Raw genomic sequence first — 20,379 nt, forward strand, 5'->3', positions numbered from 1 at the left:
TCGTGTTCGGGGCGTGCGACCCTCCGAGATGCGCTGCGGGGGGGTGTCGGGCTGCTCTGTCCTGGGACAGGAGCAACAGTCGTACCTGTGCTTTCACCAGGAGATGCTTAGCTGTATTTATCCTGACTGTTAATCAGAAAGCTTCGTATAACGTGTCCAGAGCTCTAAAGCCATTTTGTAAGATAGCGGTATCCCTTTTCTACAGCCTTATTAATGAGTTAGAATATCTTTAAAAAGAAGGAAAAAAAAAAAGTTTATTTCTTTCTGTGGTATGAAACTTGTGTACTGCGAACATATGAACGTTTAGCAAAAACACAACTTACAGTTTTCTTAAAAAACAAAAAACGCAACAAAAAAAAAACCTGTCTGCTTTCCATACGGTCTTTCCTCAGGTGCTAAATAAGGGTTCCAAAAACAGATACTGCTTTAGGAGTTTCTGCTTTATTCTTAAAATACGTATTTTTTTGCTTAGGTGATGTAAAGATATTTTAACAAGAATGTTTTTTTAATGTAAATAAGATTGTGTCTTTAATTTTTGTTTTATCTCCTTTTTGTCTATATTGAATAGTCTAATTTTCATTTTATCCTTTTGAGAAGGACCCTCTTATGACCTTCCTCGAAGACATTTCATTAAGTGTTGCTGCATTTAAGAATGAATCTACAACTGTTCCTTGTCTTGGATTAATGCTGCTGCTGCTATAAGTAACCCTGAAAATCAAGAATGTGTGATGCACTTTTTTTTTTTACATGACCATATAGTTCCTCTGCGGATAGTTGAACCCTCCTGTAACACAGCCACTAACTCTGCGGCTAGCGTAGGAACTGGGGGAGCCAGGGTGTAGGAGAGGGGTGTACCTGATTTTGGTGCTGACCTACAGGAATTTCTATGCAAACGCAAGCAAAGGAGAACTCTTAACTTGAGAGAACACTGTGCTTTTTTTTTCTTTTCTTCCTTTTTCTTTCTCTCTCCTTCCTTTTCTCAAGCTGCTATTGGAAGGGTAGTGCAAATCCCCGAGGTTTTCCACTCCTTCCTCGATGGCTGGTGGTGCAGGAAAGATGACCGAGTAACTTGTAAGGTAGAAAAATCTTAAATCAACTATTGTCTCGTCTCCAGTTTTAATATTTTGTTTTTCTAGTTGAATCTATCCATGGAAGGAAATTGCTCATCTCTGCAAAAAGATCTTTTTCATGCTTTATCTCAATGTGAAGTTAACCAGCAGTATTAAAGATTGCGTGGCCACCTTCCTGCCCGCGCCGGGGAGTCGTAGGCTCCTTCTCCAGCTGCCCTCGGGTGCCGGGGAGCCGTCGCTGCTTGGAGTCGGATGTTTCCCTAGAAAAAAGCGAGGCCGGGCCGTCTACCAAACCCGATGGCTGAGGTGTGAAAGCCCCCGGCTCGGGGAGCAGGGGAGGGCGGTCTCGCTGTATCGAGGTGCTGCCGCAGGGCACGGGCAGGTCCAGAACCTCTTGTCTTCGTGGGTCGCAGCCGGACAACCGCGTGGGGATGCGTCCCGTGAAGGAGGAGCTTACTGGAGAGGAAAAAAGGGAATTTACTTGACTATTTATAGAAGATCCTTTAGGAAAATAAAGTACCTCTGTAAAGTGAGAGTAAGGAAGGTCTAAAGTCACATAGGAAGAACGCTTGGGGATTACAGCTGCCTGGAAAATAGTATATAAATACATAGGCCAGAACTCTCTGCCTGCTTAATTAGTTTATTCAGCATCACTTTTTTGGTTTTGGCCAGCGTTTGCCCTTTTACACACACGCGCGTGTGTGTACATCCAACTAAACGTGCCTTGCACGCGTGCTTAGCCTTTCCGAAGGGAGCCGGCCGTGGGGCGAGCCGCTGGGACGTGGCGCGGGCTGGCCAGCTCCTCCGGCAGCTTGATGGCCGTGCCCCATCTACAGCCGAGGGTTCCTCGCTGTCCCGATGACCCATCGGATTGCGATGAGGCTCGGACTGGAGCCAGTGTAGTGGCTGTCTTACGGTTCAGGGACGATGTCCTGTGGGGTGGCACCTCTTCCTTTCCAACACGAGCCATTTTCGGCAACTTCAGAGGGGAGGGGCGGGGGGAGGAAGAGGAAGAGAACCTGCTTTGCCGTTCTCCTGCCGTCAAAAACAAGCGTCGCGCCGCTTTGCCTGCGAAGCGAAAACGAGCGAGGGTCTGGAACCGGCTTGGCTCTGGAGTCAGGGCCCTCTGCGGTGCTGGGGACCCCGTTACCCGGGGGGCTTATTCCCCTTCCAGGCTGTGGTTCTTGTTACTGTGGGTTTTTTTAAGTTGTGGGGTTTTTTTGGATTTGGGGGTTTTTTTTTTGGTAAAGGAGAAGTAAACATGCCTTGCTTAACGTTGACGACATAGAAATGCTTATGTTTGCAGTCAGTGGCTCGGAATACGAAGCTGTGCAATTCTTGTTTCTTCATCTCTCTCCAGACTCGCTCGCCCCAATGTGTGATTTCTGTCCGAGTCTTTCCGTACTTCTGCCACTGTAAATGTGAAAGCTTGCTTGCATTATTTTTTAGAAATGCATTTTGCACACTCGGGTTTCGCTGAAGCTCCGTGAAAAGGTTAGTTTGAAGCAGATGAATAAAGCTATGCACATGTTTTGAAAGTTTTAATTTGTGTCTCATTACCAGAAGTGACTTATCTGCCCTCTTTTGCATTCCTGTGCTGTCATTGCCTGCATTATCTTCACCATCTCGGAGGGTATGATGTAAGGTGACAGTTCTTTGCTGACAGCTGTAGCAGAAAACTGGCGCTTCTTGATTTTTTTAGTAGCCTATCTCTCTCCTTTGCTTTCTCTGTATCTCTCTGTATAGCTATATAAATATATATATTATTTTTTTATTTTAAAGAGCCTACTTTAGTAATTGAATTGGAGGGAGCGAGGTGTGCTGGCTTGTGTTTCGGATACGCTTCGTGCTGTCAGATGAACGAGTGCCCTTTTTTCCTCTGGTCGAGAGCACGGCGGTGGTTCCCGCCGGCGTCCCGCCGGGCACGCGGGCGGCGAGGGGGACGGGGAGCGCGCGGCTCGGAGGAGGGGATGGAGATCGGTCTGCCGCGTTGCGGGCTGGTGGCGTGAGCAGACGTGAGCCTTCTAATGACAAAATTAACCGAAGAGAAACCCTACTGTTGTGTATTCTCACCGCGAGGCGGGAGGGACGGGCTTCCTCGCTGTCGCCGCTGCGGGGGCTGCGGTCCGTGGCCCGCCGGAGCAGAGGGTGGGCTCCCGCCGGTCTCCGGGTCGAGAGCTTTGTTTTGGCATTGTTTTCATGGGATGGGGTGCACTGGGTTGCAGGTACCACCTTTAGAAACTTGTTGCTTAGCCCAGAGCCTTCGTGCAGGAGAGTCGGGATTTTGTGACAGGAGAAGGACCCTGACGGCTTTCCCCTCGTGTTCCCTTTGCCATGGCAGGAACTCGTGCTAACTTGACAGCTTTTTCATACAGAACAGGGCTGCTTTTCTATCTACCATCACACGTGTACTTACACACCTTCAGCGGCTCGCGAGCCTCTGGAGGTCCTCAACTTGTTTACTGGGGGGACAGATGCCTCTCTCTCCCCCTCCCCTGAATATTTCAGTGTTAAGGGCGGTGCGAAACACAACCGCGCGCTTCGACTGCGAGCTGGGGCTGGAGCGTCTCCTCTCCTGCCCCTCCCCGTCGATAAGTTCTCATTCCGTTCGGTTTCCTGGTGTGTATTAAAATCGCCGCGAGGGGTTGTGCTCTACCTGCTCAGGAGCTGAATTACCTCGGACCTGCGGAGAGGGGCAGCCCCTCTTTGTTGTCGATGTTGTAGTGTGCGACCACACGAATCGGTAAAGGTAGTCTTTGTTTTCTTCTCCCCGCCCCGGTATTTCCGATTAGGTTAATGCACTCTGTGTGCCCAGCTGGAAACGTAGGCGTTTTCCCGGTCGTGAGAGGGTGGCTAGAAGAGTTAGTGTAATACCTGCTGTAGCTGTGTCTGGCGCAGCCCCTTGCGCTGGTATGGGTGATGTCACGGACTGTAAGGATAGGTAATGTCCATGAGCTGTAATGGCATGATGTATCTTTACCAATGATGTCATACTTCACATTAAATGTTTAAAAAAAAAGTTACTGAAATTTTGTTTATTCTGCACCAACAGGTCTTCAAAATTTATCCAAATTTTATTATTTTATCAGGAAAAAAAAAATTGTGTAGATCGAATACGTTAAGACAGACAATAAGTGATGTAAATTGTTGAATAAAAATTTTAAAGTTTGTGGGTGTCAGTGTGACTTTCTTTTTTGCGTGCTCAGGGGTAATCCCCTGGCCCTGGGGATGCTGCATGGCTGTCGACGTTCGGTCCCTGGGGCCTGGCGGCGCTGGCCGCGGAGCCTACGAGCAGCGTGGCTGCTGGCATGGCTCAGCGGGATGGGGGCCGGCAGTGCAGGGGCCTTTACCTTGGCAGGGGAAGGGGAGGGCAGGGGGGAAAAGGAAGCTGGATGGCTGCAGAGCTGCGGCGACCAAGGATTTGGCTGCTGAGTTTGTGCGTGTGAGAGAATCAGGGGATGAACTTGCCCTCGGTATGAGCCCCACTGGGATTCCCTGCTTAAACTGGGCAGGGAAGAGTCTGGTCCCTGTTACTGGGATGGGGATGTGTAACTTCAATCCCAAACACACAACAGCAAACACCCACCAAGCAGGTTTATCTTTTTCTTTCAGTCACATTTATTGGCAATTGTGGCAGTTGGTACCGTTTGGGAGTGTTGTTCCATAAGCAGTTGCAGTACAAGAAGGGGTGGTTATTTCAGGAGGGGAGTATTAGCACCAAAAGGGAGCCGGTGAGCTTTAGAAACCTTGCAGAGTTGTACTGGAAAGTGGGGAGCTACTGCTGGACACGCCTGATGGATTGGATCTGGGAAGTCTGGGCGTGCGAACCCCACTCTCTCCAGTGCTTGTAGTCTCCTCCATGGTGGTCAGACTCCAGGACGTACTGGTAGCCACGGTACCCGGGATATTGGTAGCAAACCCAGCTGAAAGAAAAGGAGTCGTCAGGCGGCCGTAATGGGGACAAGAGGTAAGCCAAGGGGGTTACAAGGTGTCCCCCTCCCCGTGGAGCACAGCCATGGCAGCGGTTTGTCCCTGCAGCCCGTTGCCCATCACTTACGCGCCGCACTGGATCTTCATGGAGCCCACTTCGTTGTTGGCCCAGCCCATGGCCTGCAGCGAGGGGTAGTCGTCGCCTATCTCCCACTGGCGGCCGATGAAGTTGTCCTTCTCGAAGACGGTGATCTTGGATTCCTTGTGATTCTGGGCGGGGAAGAGCCGGGGGTGAGGGGAGGTGCTGCTCCCTCCCTGGCCTGGATGGGGACGGTGGGGCAATGGCTGTCCCTCCCTATGGCACTGCTCAGAGGGTTTCCTGGGTGGTTGTATGCACAGCCCAAGGGAGGGAGGTGTTGAGCCCCCCAGGGCTGGTTTCTCCAAAGCCCAGATGCGTGGAGGTGCTCAGCAGGGTGGTGCTGAGCCAGGACGGGGCAGGGCTTGGCCTGGGAGGTGTCAATGGCAGCTGTGCCACAGCTACCATCTCAGGCTGGCTGTCCCTGAGCTCTGGTCACATACAGCTGGCCCAGAAGTTCCCTCAAAAGTTTTAGAAAACAGGACAGAAAGAGCAAATCCTGCTGGGCATGGCGGGGGAGAGCCATGCCCACCCCAAGGAGCCTCTGCCATCTGCAGAGCCCCCGGCATGGCTGCATTTGCCCTTCCTAGCCTCACTCCCTGGGCCTGGTGCTGTTGCCTGGGGCATTTTGATGGGAGCAGAGCTGCGAGAGCTCCGTGGGAGCCAGGACACTCACAGCGGAGCAGACGGGGCGGAAGGACATCAGGCGCTCGATGTGGTAGGCGTTGCTGCCACTCCAGGCGTCCCAGCGTGGGTACTCTCCCCTCTCCAGGATGAACTGCTGCCCACAGAAGCCGGTGTGCTCGTAACCGACCCAGCTGCAAAAACAGAGCAAGGGCTGCCAGCTCTTCCTGCGGCAGCTCTGGGCCTCCTGCTCGGTGCTGGCACCGGGGCACAGATATAGGTGCAAGGAGGAGGTTGGGGTCTGGCCTCTGCCCGCAAGTCCGGACAGAAAGGAAGCGGTGGTGGATGTGGGCAGAGCACCCGGGGAGCGTGTAACCACGCCTGGTGCCTGGGAGGCTGCTGCATGGCAGCACCGGCATCCCCCGGCTGCGGGGGGTGATGGGGTCCGTCCGTCAAGGGGCCCAGCTGGGAAGGAGGCTCGCTCTCCCCTAACGCTCTGTGGTTATTTACGCAGAGCAGCATCGCATTAGGGTGCCTCAGGACACCCTCAGCTGCCCTTGTCTCCCAAAGGCCTCATTTCCTACTTGTTCCCCAACTACAACCTGGCACAGCTGGAAAGACCTGAATTCCTAATGCCCCAATCAGGCAGAACCCATCTGGCTGTGAGCAGGGCGGGGAGCTGTTGCCTTTCCCCTTTTTAGGTCCCCCACTTCACTGTAAACAAACATGGAGAGGTGAGAGCGATGCCTCTGCCCTGCAGGGGACATTTTGCAAACCCTGGTGCTGGCCACATGAGCGGCTGCATGGTGCCTGTCCCCAGGGTGGGGACGGGACAGCGGCAGCCGAGTGGAGCCAGGAGGCAGAGGCTGGGCTGGGGGCTGGAAAAAGGATGGCACAGTCTGTGCAGCCCACAGCCCCCCTGCTTATGGGGTATGTGGGGTGCTGAGGGGCTCGCTGAGCTGAGGGGGGTCGAGGGTCTCTTGCCACTGACCAAAACTGAGCCCCGACCTCACGTCCCACAGTCAGCCTCCCCCCGGTGCAAGGTGACCAGCCTGATTAGGAATATGTCAACTGGAGCAGTGAGCTGATTACGGCGTGAGCACGCATGCCGCTGTAATCCCATTAGCATTACAAATCCTAAATATAGCAGCACAAATCTATCTTGTCTGCTTCCCCGGCCCCAGCGGGATTCTTGCCGCAGGGACCGCTCCTTACACACAACATCTCAGAGCAGCGGCAGCGATGTCTTGCCTGTGCCAGGGAAGATTCCCCGTACGCAGGGAGAAGCCCGGATCTGCTCCCTACCCCGTCAGCGACTGGGGCAGCCCAGCACAGGCTGTGGGAAGGCTCTGCTCTGGCCCTGGGGAGCTGCACGGTGTGGGGAGAGCATGGGGCAGAGCAGGGCTGGGCCCTGGGGCAAGAAAGATGGATCTTAGGTACAGTGCTTCGTGGCTGAGCACTGATCTTTGCTGCATCCTTGGGCAGCGTTCCTGCGGGGCACCGAGGAGCTCCAAACCTGGCCGCTCCCAGACTGTGGGAGGCGGTTTTGGATGATGCTAAAGGCGTTGCCGGTGTCCTCTGGCCCTCTGTCTGTGTCAGTGCTGCCCAGGGCCGGCTGCTCTACCCTGGCAGGGTGGGATCCCCCGTGTCTGGCTTCCCTCAGTTGCAGTGCTTGGCTCCAGCTAAGCGGAGTGAGGACAGCCGCCCCGCTCTGCACTCAAGCACCCCTCGCCCTGCCAGCCCGCCTGGGAAAGCGTCCCCGCCGCTGGGTACTCACGCGCCACACTCCACCTTCAGGGAGCGGACGTTGTCGAAGCCGCACTCCATGATGTTTGGACAGGCCGAGGTGAATTCCATCCTCTTGCCCTGGAAGTTTTCTTGGTCGTACACGGTGATCTGGAATGGAGAGCGAGCTGCCAAGTTGGGAGCTAACAAGTTGGGAACTGCCCACCAATGGTCCCTGGCGATTCAGCGTCTCTTCGAGACGGAGGGTCACGCTCCGTCTGGGGAAGAGCCAGCGGAGGCTGCTCTGGGCACCCCTCTGGGCTGGGACACAGCCCCACATGCCTCTGTGCGTCCCTGCACTGCTGGCACCACAGTGCCCTGCCTTGGTGTCGGAGGAGCCGCACGCCGGTCCCCACTCCGCTCTCCTGCTCATCCCTGCGGACATCAGTTCCCGGGGCAGCGGTGCCATCCAGAGAGAGGAGCGGAGCCGTTCTGGGACGGGCGGGTGGCAGGGCTGTGGCTGGCGGTTCTCCCGGCCTCTGCTCCGAACACTCTAGGGCAAAGAGGATTAACGGGGGAAAGGGTGACGGGGAACTCCCGGGGGGCTGCGGCTGTCGCTCTGCTGTGACAGCTCCAGGCTTTGGTGGGGTGCGCCCTGCTTGCGCACATGCTTCTCCTCTCCCTCTTGATCCCCTCCTCGAACCGCATCCCCGGAGCTGTTGCTGGCCCCCTTGGGGCTTCTCCCCGCCTTGCTCTGCCGTGCTCACTGCCCCCCTTGCGGCCCTCGTGCCTGGCTGGCCCCTGCCCACCCTGCCCGCCCGCCCGCCCGCATGGACAGGGGAGGGCAAATAACAGCGTGTGGCTTTCAGGGACTGCTGTAACTGCTCGGCACAGGACGACTAGTAAGAGCAGGGCACGGCTGGGCCAGGGTGCTGCAAAGAGGCTGATGAAAAACACCCGGGAGGTGATTGAGCAGGCAGGATGCAAGTTCCCATAGGCAGAGGACAGGGGTGCCTTGCTTCCTGTGCTGCCCCACCTCACTGCCCGCTGTGCAGCTTGTCTGGCCCCGGAGGACTGGTTTTGCCCCTCTCCCGGTCTCCCACCTGCACACCGGGAAAGGCGAGATACAGGGGGAGCAAGGACGTACCTTCCATGGGCCCATGGGGACAGGCAGAGGGTTTGTCTGAGCCATCTTTGCTGCTGGAACGGTGTCTGGAGAAGGAAGTAAAAGCTGTTTGCACTGCAGCGTGCCCCTGTGCATCCCCGCTGCCTGCTCATGGGGCTGGGGGACGACTCTGTGCCCACTACCCACGGCGCCTCTGCGAAGGCAGCTGCCCTGCTGCTGGGGACAAGCCACATCAGTTGCAGCGAGACCTTCTTGCTTCCCGTAGGATGGGTGGGGGCATGGCGGGGGGCTCCGGGACACTTCCAAAGCAGGGTGCTCCCTTCTCACCACCACGGTGCCCCTTCCCTCCTCCCGGCCGTGACACAGAGCGTGCGTGCCCGCCAAGGCACAGTGCCCAGCTCGCCCTTCTCCTTCCCTGATGCCAGGCCATCACTAGGAAAAACATCCCTGAGCCAGAGTGGGGACCTGCGGTGGGGGGCACAGGTTGTCCCATGCCTGGAGGTGTCGAACAGACCCGCCTGATCCCCTCTCCCTGCCCCAGCACCCCAGCTATGCCTCCCTTGGGAGGCACGGTGGGCTCCCATGGACGGCCCCAGCTAACGGTGTGAGATGCCAACCGGTGTGCCATGCCGGGGGCTGGGGCCGTGCGGGTGCCAGGATTGGGGTGTCCCGTGGTAGAGGGGCTCTCAGCCACCCCGGCTGCCAGCGGGGACGTGTGAGCCTGTCTTTTTCCACGGGGAATGGCGATGGTCCCTCTGGGTGTCTGTTGCCACCGGGCAGGAAGAAGGATGTCTGCCCAGCTGGCCGGCGGCAGTGGGGATGAGCAGGGGGCGAGGTGGGAGAGGTGCAAATCGGTCCCAGGACTCACCTAGCTCAGGCGGTTACTGCTGCTTCGCCCATGTAATGTTTGCCTACTTCAGCGGCTCAGCTTTTATAGGGTGCTGCTGGCCGGGAGCCGGTGCCAGCGTTTGCAGAGCCGTCAGCACAATGCTTGCTCTGGCATTGTCCTGCTGATCCCCGGAGATTTCAGCTGCTCATCCCCATGGTCTGAGCCACATTCTTAGGGAAAAAGAAAAAAAAAAATTGATAATAAAAAAAAAATAATCGGGGCGGCTGTTTGCACAGATAATCTTGGGCACAAATGACTCAACGGTTTGACTGCTCTGGCATTTTCCAGGGGCAATGCACCGCGCCATCATGGGGCAAGCACAGGGGCTGGCCTGGCCATGGTGCCGGTTGGTGCGGTGGGGAGGGCATGGGACCCTCCTGGTGAGACCCTGAGGGCGGTGGGCTCAGCTGGGTGCCTGCCGGGCACTGCCGCTGCCTTGCTCTGCTGGCCATGGCACGTCCCTGTCTCTGTGTCGGTGTGGACACCCTCCTCCCACCATGGCCTCGTGGCTAGCGAGGGGGGCTGTGAGGCTGCTCCTCCCCACTCGGCGGGAGCTGGTGTGGGGCCTCTCATGCACCGGCCTGGCCATGCCATGGCATCCCACTCACCAGCTGCCATGGCCCCAGGCCCACACCGGGCTGCACTGCTCACCCGTCGGCCCCACACAGCACTGCCCCTGCCCTGGCCCCGTGCCGGGGCGGGGGGGGAGCCGCCATGGACCAGCGAGGCCTGAGGCCTACGGTAACCATGGCAACGAGGCACCCCTAGGCCTCAGGCCTGGTGGTAACCATGGCAACCAGGTCCCGCTCCCCTTTCCCCACCGCACGGCTCCGGCAGGCCCCAGGGTGCCACGGTGGGCACAGGCCGCAGGGCCCTTGGGGGTCACGAGGCGAGAGTGGCGGCGCGGGCTGCTGCCTCAGCGCATGGCTGCCGGCACAATGCGCCGCCCACGTCTGACTGCCCCTTTTGTCTCCCCGCCGGGCAGCCGGCACAAAACAAAGCGCCCCGTCAGCGCTGCCCGCCGCACGGCCTGGCGCCCGGCCCGGGGGACCCTGGCGGGGCCGTGCTGCAGGGATGGCGCCCGCCCAGCCCAGCCCAAGGGGGCCCAGCGGGGTCCTGGTGGACCCCTCCTGCGGGCAGGGCCCCGCCACGGCGGTGGGAAGCGGGAGCTTGGGAAGGACCTTTCCCCTTGCCAGCTGCTGCCACGCAGCCTGCTGTGGGGGCACGGGGATGGGAATGGGGGCGGTGAAGTAGGGGACATCACTGTGAAGCAGAGCTGTGGGGCTGCACCCCTGAGGCCTGACACCCGCTCCCGGGGCACGCTGGCTGACTGTACTGCCACATCCCGGCAAACGTGGGGTCAGGGAAAGGGAGGAGCAGGGCCACCTGCCCCCTGTGGGGCTGCCCAGACGCGCGGCTGGTGGTGGGAACACTGCTGCAAAGTCCCCAGGCACCCTCCCCGTGCACCCCGCCATGTGCAGTCCCCCCCAGGGCAGCCATCCCCTGGCTGCGAGGTGGAGGCCAGGCTGGAGCTCGTCCCCTGGCTCCCTCCAGACCCTCGGGCACACCCTGGCCATGGCTTCGGCCACCCCGGCCGTGCAGAGGCTTTGCCGGGAGCCTGGTGCCACTAGAGGGAGAGCTCACCCCGAGCAGCCCGTGCCGCAGCCGGCGCATGCGGGTGTACAGCGGTGCGCAGGGGCTGTACGGCGCCGCGCACCCCTCCACACCCCACACAGGCACCTGGCTCCCCTTGTGAAGCGAAAACGCTGGCTCTGGCTGCAAATGCTCCCAGGGCAAAGCCCAGAGCCGGCAGCCGCCCCACGCCAGGAGCAGGATGGGGAAAGCCCCCCTCGCACACCCCATGTCGAGCATGGCCCGGGGCAGGTCACCCTCAGCAGAGAGCAGGACCCCAGGGTACAGCTCAGGGCACGGCGGGCTCCCCAGCTGCTCTCCCAGCTCCCTCTGAGCACTGCTGGTGGGGCAGGCCCCCCGCCACCACGAGGACATGGGGGGACGGTGGCGAGTGCCTTGGGAGCCATCACTGTGATGATGCTGGCGGGTCCACGGGTTGTCCGGAACAACTGGTTTTTCTAGATCCCAGAGACTATAAAAAAGCAGTGACCTATTTAGGAAACCCCGTGGTGCTGAGAAACAGATGCTTCCCCTCCCAGCCCGGCTCGGGGCCCTCACCGCTCTAGCCAGCCGTCTGCGCCTGCCGGGGGCACCGTGAAATGCCGCTGGCACCGGAGCTCTGTCCCGCTTCTCCCAAGAAAGCTCTGGGCAACACGGAGACTTTCTTTGGGTGTGGGGTTTGCTGGTGCCTGTGAAAGCCCGCACTGGGGTAGAGCTGCTCAGGGCAGCCCGGCCCTGGGAGAGGAGCTGGCAAGATTGGATGGGATCGTGCAGGCATGGGCACCTGGCCATCTTGCAGGGAAGCATGGAGGTCTTTAGCCCTGGGGAGCTGGCAGGAGGCTGGCCCCACAGGATGGCTGCTGGTGGCAGGGCTGTGTGAGCCACCAGAGACCCCAAGCTGTCCCACGGCTCGCCAGTTCCAACCGGCATCAACCCTGCTGCCGCCTGTCCGGTGCGATAAGGAAGCAGGAGCTGCCGCAGGCTGTAACCGGCTGCTCACCCGCCTGTGCCGGGGGACGCAGGGCAGAGGTACAGTTGCACAACCTGTCCCCTCGCCACCGCAGCCGGAAAACCCTCCTGGCAGCCCAGCCGGGGCTCTGCCTCCTCTCCAGCTCACCCGCTCCCGTCCCTGCTCTCCAGACGGCTGCGGCTCCCTGCGCTTGGCACCACGTGCCTGGGACAAAGGAAAGTGTGACAAAAGCCGGCGGCTGCACTCGCTGCCGCCATCCTCTGCCGCTGCAAGGGCTGCGTCTCCTCCACTGCCGGGTCCCTCGGCCCAGGGCACAGCACGGGGCCCCTCGCACGGTGGCCAGCTTGCTCTCGCTGTGCTCCCACACACGCCTGCTGCTCTGCTGCTGCGTCGGGGCCGAGTCCTGGGCACGTGTTGCGGGCTGGAAATCACACCCTGCCCTACCGCTGCGAGGGAACAGGGGCTTGTACAACCGGGCAACCGTGTCCCGAGAGGGGGGTGAATCCGGTGCGACTCCCAGTGCGCGCTGCTGCAGAGATGCTCCGTGCTGGGGGCTGGATGGTGGGGCCCTTTCCCCCACGCATGGCAAGGCTCAGCCTCCGGCTAGCACACAGCCCGGCACTGCCGTGCGGTGAGGCAGGGCGGCGAGGTTGCAACTGCAGGGAAGACCCAAGTCCCCCTTTGCCCCGTCATGCTCATGGCCCTACCGCACGAGAGCCAGGACTGTGTGGCTGACCCCAGCTTAGCCTCCCCGTGGGTGGTGACAGGGTTTCGGGGTGAGTGCTCTGGGGCAACCCCAGGAGGTGGCAGGGGGGCAGACCCCTGTCCCTACAGGTTCCTCTGTCCATCGTGAGCTTCCCAGCAGAGATGATGCACTCCCTGAAAAGTGCTTTTGGAAAGAGCTCGTGGATGCCTGTCTCTGGGGTGCCTGTTCCCCAAGCCCTATTGCAGCTTCCCCGGGCTGCTGGGCCACCCACATCCCGCGAAGGGCCCAGAGGTGGCCCTGCTGCTCCCACGTCCAACAGCAAGGGAGGATATCCCAGCACAGAGACTGCCTGGCTTTCCCCAAAATCATCTGTCCTAGGGCCGCTGCCACCAGCCTTCACACAGTGCACAGCCAAGGAAGGAGCCACAGGATTTTGGCCGTACCTGACCGACCCCAACGCGACATCCCAAAACTGGACACAAGTGGAAGTGGCGTAACAAAGGCTTTGCAGCTCTCGCTGCCGGGTTCGCTAAGAGATGCTCATCATTAATCACCTGCTGTCTCCCGGCCAAGGCAGCCAGGCACCGTCCTTAACGCTCTGGTTTCCACAGGTTTACAGCCCTCCCTGGGGATGGGCGGTGTGGGCAGAGGGACCCGCCGCAAAATGGCTCTGCAGGCAGCTCCACCACGTCCTGCTTTGTATTCCCCGGACCCGGCCCGTGCAGCCACCCGTGGGGACCAGCCACCCTGCTGCCGCAGCCTGAGGCCCTCCCTGTGCCGGGTCAGGTGCTGCTCCTGGTCGGATCCTTCCGAAAAGGGGAACCCAGGAGCGTGTGTGTGTGTGCACTGGCACGATGCACGCGGCTGCGTGTGCACCCGTGTGAGCGCACGACGCGTGAGTGTGTTTTCCAGCGTGTGTGTTGCAGGGCGAGGGCTGGCGTGGGTGTGTGTGTCGCAGGGGTGTGCGAGAGGGCCCGTGTGTTGCTGCGTGCGTACCGGGGTGCGAGTACGCTGCGCGTGTGTGCAGCCGTGTACACCAGCTGTGCAGGAGCGGGTGTGCACGTGTCCCAGTGTGTGCTGCGGCGCGTGTACGCGTGTGCACGCTCCGGTTCATGAGCAGATACGCGCGTTGCAGGGTGCACCGGTCCCGCGTGCGCACCGGGGGTGTGTCACAGCCTGTGCACCGCTCCCGCGTGTGCACCGGGGTCTGTGCACCCGCAGCATGTACATTCGGGCCGTTCTGCGGGCACACGCGTGTCGTGGCGGCGGACGGGGGGGTGCCTGTATGCGGTGCGCACCGGGGCTGCTTACCGCAGCGCCCGAGCGTTCCCGGGTGTGCAGGACGCCGCCGTGCCGGGCCGTGCCGGGCCGTGCCGAGCGGGGCCGCGCCCGGCGCGGCGGGCGGCGCGCGCAGAGCCGGCAGTGCCCTCCCCGGTGCGGAGCCGCCCCGCCCCGCCCCGCCCCGCGCCGCCGCCGGGGCCCGGCACCGCCGCCGCCAGCACCGGGTCCCGCTCCGCCGCCGCCGCCGCCGCTGGGTGAGTACCCGCCGCGCCGCCACCGGCACCGGCACCGGCACCGGCACCGGCACGGGTACCGACACGGCGGCGGGGACACGGGCACGCACCGCCCGGCGCGGGGCGGGCCGCGTCTGCATCGCCCCCCCCGGGCGGGCCGGGCCGTGTGCGTGTGCCCGTGTCCCCGCGGCGTTGCACAACCGGTGCGTGGGGGTGCGTGGGGGTGCGTGCCCCCCCGGTGCTGCTGCGGTGTGTGTGCGCGTGGGGCGGCCCCCATTGTGTCACCTTGTGCGTGCCCCCCCCCGTTGCACTGCAGCACCTGCGTGTTCACCACGCGCGCTGTGGGGTGCTGGAGGGCTGTGCACCCCCACCGGGGGCAGCTGGGGGTGCTGGGAGGCCCCCAGCGTGGGCAGGCACTCTCCGCGGGGGGACAGCCAGCCTGTCGCTGCAGGGTGCCCCATGGTGGGTGCCCCAGCACCCACAGACGGGCTCCTCGGGGCCGGTCCTGCTTCCAGGGAGAAACCACTGGCCTGGGCCTTTCCCGCACCGCAGAATTGGATCCGAAGCCATTAGCCCGCCTCACCGTTAACCGCATCACCGCCGGGGCTGTGTCCCAGCACCTGGGTCCCTTTTTGGGGCGACACAAGGCGGGTGGGTGGCCTGGCAGCAAGCTGCTGTGCTGGGAGCGGTGGGGGCTCGCGGGGCCTGCGGCCAGCACGGCGCCTGCCTGCACGTTAATTTGCCTGGGGAGGAATATACAGAGCGGCGAGCGAGGGCTGGGACGCGCGGCCAGAAATAGTGTGGTTTGCAGCCGGCCTGTGAGATGCAAATCCTCTGGTCAGCGAGCGCCAGAGCTAAACTTAGGGCAATTACAGGAAAGTGTGGGCCCACGGCGGGTGTGCTGGCCTTCCTGCACCCCGGGCTGGCCCCGGCACCAGGGGACCCCCCGCCCGGCAGCACCCACCGCCCCGTCTCCCATCGGGAGCCCAGCGTTCCCGCAGCGCCTGCGCCGGCTCTGAACTTTGCCCGCTGACGAGCCGCGGCTCAGCCCTTTACCTTTGCCGTGGGCTGGGCCGTGGCGGGGGCTCAGGCTGCAAATTTGGGGCCAGAAAATGGGCGGTGGGGGAGGCGTGTGCCCGATGGTGATGGGGCTGCCACCCGCTTGTCCTGCCCTCAGCCAGTCGCTAAATCATCTCCCACTTTTGCTCCCACCCAGCGGAGCCTGGCAGCGATCGCCGCCCCACCGCCTCTGTTTTGTAAGGACTCTCAGGCTGGTTTATTGCCCGGCTTTGGGGCGAGGCGGGTGCCGGGGTGTGCCAAGTGCCTGCACCCCACGCATGCACCCCGTGCACCCTCCTGGCCTCCACCGCTGGTTCAGGGTGACGCTTCAAAGCCAGGCTGGGTCCTTTGCTGCGGGGGACACGGGGTTCCCGCGGCAGGAGGACCCGAAGTCCCGCTTTGGAGATAGCCCAGCAGCACATCCCAGCTGTGACTCGGGTAAATACGGGATTGTCTTTCTCCTGACGCATCCCAGCATTGTCCATAAGGGCAGGCAGTGCAGAGGGATTTGGAAAACCCCTAAATTTCCTTGTTCTGTGGAAAACTTGTGTCTGCGAAGGAGGGAAGGAGCCATCACACAGGTCAGTCCCCTCTGCCCCGTGGGAGAGCTGGGCCGGCTGCTGGCCATAGTGGCTGGCAGCACCCGCTCCCTGGCACGGCATCGCTCCTGCCCAGCCAGGCACAGCCGGGGTGTGGGGTGCCCCAACACGGTGTGCCCAAGGAGGTGACAGCCACCAGCTCCTGTGCCGAAGTGGCAGGCAAGTGTGGCCCTACCACCGGCACCGCGGCAGGGAGGGCAGGTGACTGGGAAACTTGCGCTGCAGGTCCCTGCGCGGGGAGCATGTCGGACGAGATTGCGTCTCGGGGAGGGAAGGAGTGGCCCGGAGTTTCAGTGAACGCCTTCCTCCCTGCCTGAAACTCCCCCGCGCCCTGGCAGGGATGCGGGGGCTCATGGCTGTGGCGGGGACGAGGGGGAACTTGCATCCTGCCCCTACCCCCAGCTTCTGCTTGGGTGGCTCAGGGAGGGCTTTTGGGTTTGGGGGCCTCAAGCTGGGCCTCCCTTTCTGCCACCCGGCCCTTCCAGGGTGACAGCCACTCTCCCGTGCCAGCCCGGGTGTCACGGCAGCGTCCTTGCGTGCGATCCCCGGGCACAGCCGGCGCCTGTGGGCGCCTCTCCCTCCCCTGTCATGGCTCATGTGCGCCGCTGCCCCGAACACGCCTGGCGACGGGTAATCCCGGAGCGAGCCCGGGCTGAGTCAGGGAAGGCGCGTTGGGTCTGGTTCAGGAGCAGCGAGACGCTCAGAGCCGCCTCCCGCTCGCGGCATCGGGCTGCACCCATCCGGCATCCCCGGCGTGTGCGTGCCGCTGGCGGGAGCCTGCTCGGGGAAAAGGGAGCAAACCGCAACGGCATCCCACGTGGGCCGGGGACGCGGGTGCAGGGGGGATGCTGGGGTCTTCGCCCCAGCCCACGAAGCTCCTGTCCCCCCTGCCCAGCTCCGGCCAGGGGCGGCCTTGTGTGGGGCACACGTGGCCAGGCCGCTGCCTGCCGGCGCTGCCTGATCAGCGATGCAGACGGCAACGCTTGTTCCCCCTTTTTGTTGAGCGTACAAAGGCCGGGAGGGAGTGTGTGTGCAGGGGAGAGAAACCACCGAGGACAAAGAGCGCGCCGGCCGCCTGCCTCCCAGCGCCTCGGCTCTGACCAGCGCCTGCCCGGCGAGCGGCTCTGCTCCTGAGGGTGCCCCTCTGCAGACCCAGGAAGGGGTCCCGGCAGCCCCCTCCCTGCCATGGGGCGAGCGCAGGGTGCTCCCGGGGGTGTGGCCCTTTCTTCATCCCCCTGGCCACGCCGCTTTGGCACAGGTCACGGCGGGGGGACGGGGATGGGCACGGGTGGTTCCCTCCCTGCCATTGTCTGTGCCGAGGCCCTGGCACCACCGCGGAGGAGCCGGTGGAGAGCAGCCCCCATGACAGCGCGGCGCTGGCAGCACCCGCTGTGGGTCACGGGAAGCAGCTGTGCCGTCCCCGGGCTCAGGTCAGCGGTCGCCCCGCAGCCAGCATTTCTGGGAGAGGAGAAAGGAACGGGCTCGTCTCCTTGCATTTTGGGGTCCCGCCCAGCCCAGGTCCGGCCGTGGGTCTAGGTGAAGCCCTGGGTGCTGCAGGGGAGGGCAGAACAGGCAGAGCCGCGGGACTGAGTGGTGTGGGCAGAGCCGTGGCAGCCCCTCTGGCTGTGGGCAGGAGGCTCGGAGCTGGCAAACGCAGCCGCCTGGCCGCGCTGCGTGCCTGACCTTGTCCCTCCGACCGCTTCCCCTCACCGCCTCGGCTGTATCGCGTGCCCAGGGCCGGCGCCATGCCGTGGCTTGCAGAGCTCTGCCCTCGCCTGCCCTGTGGCCTGGCCTCTCCCAGGCACATGTGCTCCTGGCCCGGCCCCGAGGGGTGGCGGGTTTGGGCGGTCCCCTGCTGCCCCCTGAACCCGTGTGGCTTTGCCGAGGGGAGGCCGGGTTCCCCGTGTCCCGCTGGGAGCGTTCGGGGGCAGCGGGGACCACGTGCCCGTGCAGGGAGGTGGCCCAGGCAGTGGTGATGATGCAGCACTGATGCTGCGCTGGAGCCAAGGTGCAGCTTGGCACGGCATGGCACAGCATGGCATCCATACACCCTGGGGTGCCCTCATAGCCTGCACTGCCAGCATGGGCAGCGCTGCCTGTCCCCACGGGTTGCCCAAACCTCATCCCCGCACCCGTCGGAGAGCTCTAAAGCAGATGCTTCAAACGCGGGAAGTTTTCCTGTTGTCCTTTGTGTCGAGGTTAAGTTCCTGCACGGCTTCCTGCCCCGTTATATATAGCTGTCAGCCCATCCCGCGCGGCGCTGCCGGCCGGCTGCTCCGGTTTGGAGTTGTTTATCCGCAGCCCGAGCGCTCGATGGAGGTCGGGGCAGCGGCTGGTGGGCACCGGTTGCCCCGTGGGCAGAGGGGTCCCATAGCAGCCCCATGTGGGGTGAAGCTGTGGGTGCCCTTGGGCTCTGGGTGCACGTGGGGTTTTCTGGGGGGGGCCGGGATTTCTGCCAGGCCGCGGTTTTGCCCCCGGCTGGGTGCTCCCCCCGCTGCGCGGGATGCCCGAATGAAAGAGCGACTGTTCTTGGAGGTCGCCGGCAGCGTCACGAGTTTCTACGTTGCCCTGGCTAAAATTAGGCACTTATCAGTGTTTGGGAGGGAAGTGATTTTACAGGTTCCTGTTTATTAGAGCAGCCTTCACTTAGGGCCGAGTTTCCGGCTCCATCCCCGGTAGGGACACTGCCTGCGGCTGTCCCCCGCGGCTTTGCGGTGGCTGGGGCTGGGACAAGCGCAGAGGGGCCTCTGTTTCTTCAACAAGGAGCTTTTGACCCGGCGGGCAGGACGCGTGTGGTGCTGCAGCCGGCAGGGATGGGCGGTTTTGCCCGGGGAGCCTCCACGCCGGCGGGAACCACTGCGAATGCAACCGGGACGCCTTCCTCCCCTGCCTGCCCGTCCTGCTCCGAAACGGCTCCCCAGCTGTGGGAGATGCTGGGGGTCTTGCCTGCAGTCAGCCCCGGTGCTGGCGTGACCAGTGGGGTGGAGCGAGGGGTGGTGGGGTGAGTCTTGGCCATGCCGCTGTCTGATGGTACCCTTGCCTGTCTGTCCCTCTGCAGGCAGGCGGCTGTGCCGTGACCAGCACCCCGACCGAGCGCCCTGCCGCAGGGGCGAGCGCGCCCCGAGCACCCCTTCACCATGTTCAACCTGATGAAGAAGGACAAAGAGAAGGATGGGGCCCGAAAGGAAAAGAAGGAAAAGAAGGAGAAGAAGGAGCGGATGTCAGCGGCTGAGCTCAAGAGCCTGGAGGAGATGAGCATGCGCCGGGGCTTCTTCAACCTCAACCGAGCCTCCAAGAGGGACTCCAAGACCCGCCTGGAGATCTCCAACCCCATCCCCATCAAGGTGGCCAGTGGCTCCGACCTCCATCTCACAGACATTGACTCTGACAGCAACCGGGGCAGCGTCATCTTGGACTCGGGGCACTTGAGCACGGCCAGCTCCAGTGACGATCTCAAGGTGGACGATGCCAACTTCAAGGGCTCGGTGCTGCAGCGGGCAGCCAAGTTCGGCTCGTTGGCCAAGCAGAACTCCCAGATGATTGTCAAACGCTTCTCCTTCTCCCAGAAGAGCCGGGATGAGAGCACCTCGGAGACATCCACCCCCTCCGAGCACTCGGCGGCCCCCTCCCCACAGGTGGAGGTGCGCACGCTGGAGACCCAGCTCGCCAAGCAAGGGGTCCCACTGGGACACACCTGCACCCCTCCTGCCGCCTCCCTGCGTGCCAGGGTGCCGGAGCTCATTGGCAAGAGGTTTCCTGCTGAGTTGCGGCTGCCCGCCTTGGTGCCCCCGCAGCCCTCTGCCCCGCGGCAGCTGGAGCTGCAGAGGCGCAACACAGGTGATTTTGGCTTCTCCCTACGCCGCACCACCATGCTGGACCGGGCGCCCGACGGGCAGGTGTACCGGCGCGTCGTGCACTTCGCCGAACCTGGAGCCGGCACCAAAGACTTGGCGTTGGGGTTGGTGCCGGGTGACCGGCTGGTGGAGATCAACGGGCGAAACGTGGAGAACAAATCCCGGGATGAGATCGTGGAGATGATCCGGCAGTCAGGGGAGACGGTGCAGCTGAAGGTGCAGCCCATCCTGGAGCTGAGCGAGCTGAGCCGCTGCTGGCTGCGGGGTGGCCAGGGGACACGCCGTGCTGCCTGGGATGTGAGTAACACTGACCACCAGCATCCTCGCAAGCGGGTGTTTGGGTTGGCAGAGCCCGTGGGCAGCGGCGGGCGCCGGGGCTGCTCCGTCCGGGAGCAGTGCACGGGGAGGAGCGGGAGGCTGTGTCTGGGACGCAGCGGCGATGCCTGCCTGTGCCCCGGGGAGGCTGCAAGGGGACTTGTGAACCAGCACCGGTGGGTTTTTTCCCCCCAAATGCTCGGTGTGCTGCCAGGTTTGGTCTTCCTCCT

At 62.2% G+C, this 20,379-nt stretch overlaps 2 protein-coding genes across 2 annotated transcripts in view; one reads left to right on the top strand and one right to left on the bottom strand.

Moving 5' to 3' along the window:
* Nucleotides 1-4,845: 4,845 nt before the first annotated feature.
* Nucleotides 4,846-8,746, bottom strand: CRYBA1 (crystallin beta A1; the record flags this gene model as incomplete). Its single annotated transcript, XM_082008729.1, has 6 exons — nucleotides 4,846-4,993; nucleotides 5,128-5,270; nucleotides 5,813-5,954; nucleotides 7,538-7,656; nucleotides 7,919-8,038; nucleotides 8,633-8,746. The coding sequence occupies 6 exons, from the start codon at nucleotides 8,744-8,746 to the stop codon at nucleotides 4,846-4,848; spliced, it is 786 nt and encodes a 261-aa protein (XP_081864855.1).
* Nucleotides 8,747-19,117: 10,371 nt separating this feature from the next.
* Nucleotides 19,118-20,379, top strand: part of MYO18A (myosin XVIIIA) — a gene marked incomplete at its 5' end in the record, with an annotated part of 32,067 nt that continues 30,805 nt past the window's right edge. The window contains one exon of the mRNA XM_082008730.1: nucleotides 19,118-20,131. Within this exon, the coding sequence (XP_081864856.1) occupies nucleotides 19,118-20,131 (1,014 nt within the window). The remainder of the gene's footprint in view (nucleotides 20,132-20,379) is intronic.

The sequence above is a fragment of the Phaethon aethereus genome (genome assembly GCF_964289735.1).
Source record: "Phaethon aethereus genome assembly, chromosome: 19".
Taxonomy (NCBI): domain Eukaryota; kingdom Metazoa; phylum Chordata; class Aves; order Phaethontiformes; family Phaethontidae; genus Phaethon; species Phaethon aethereus.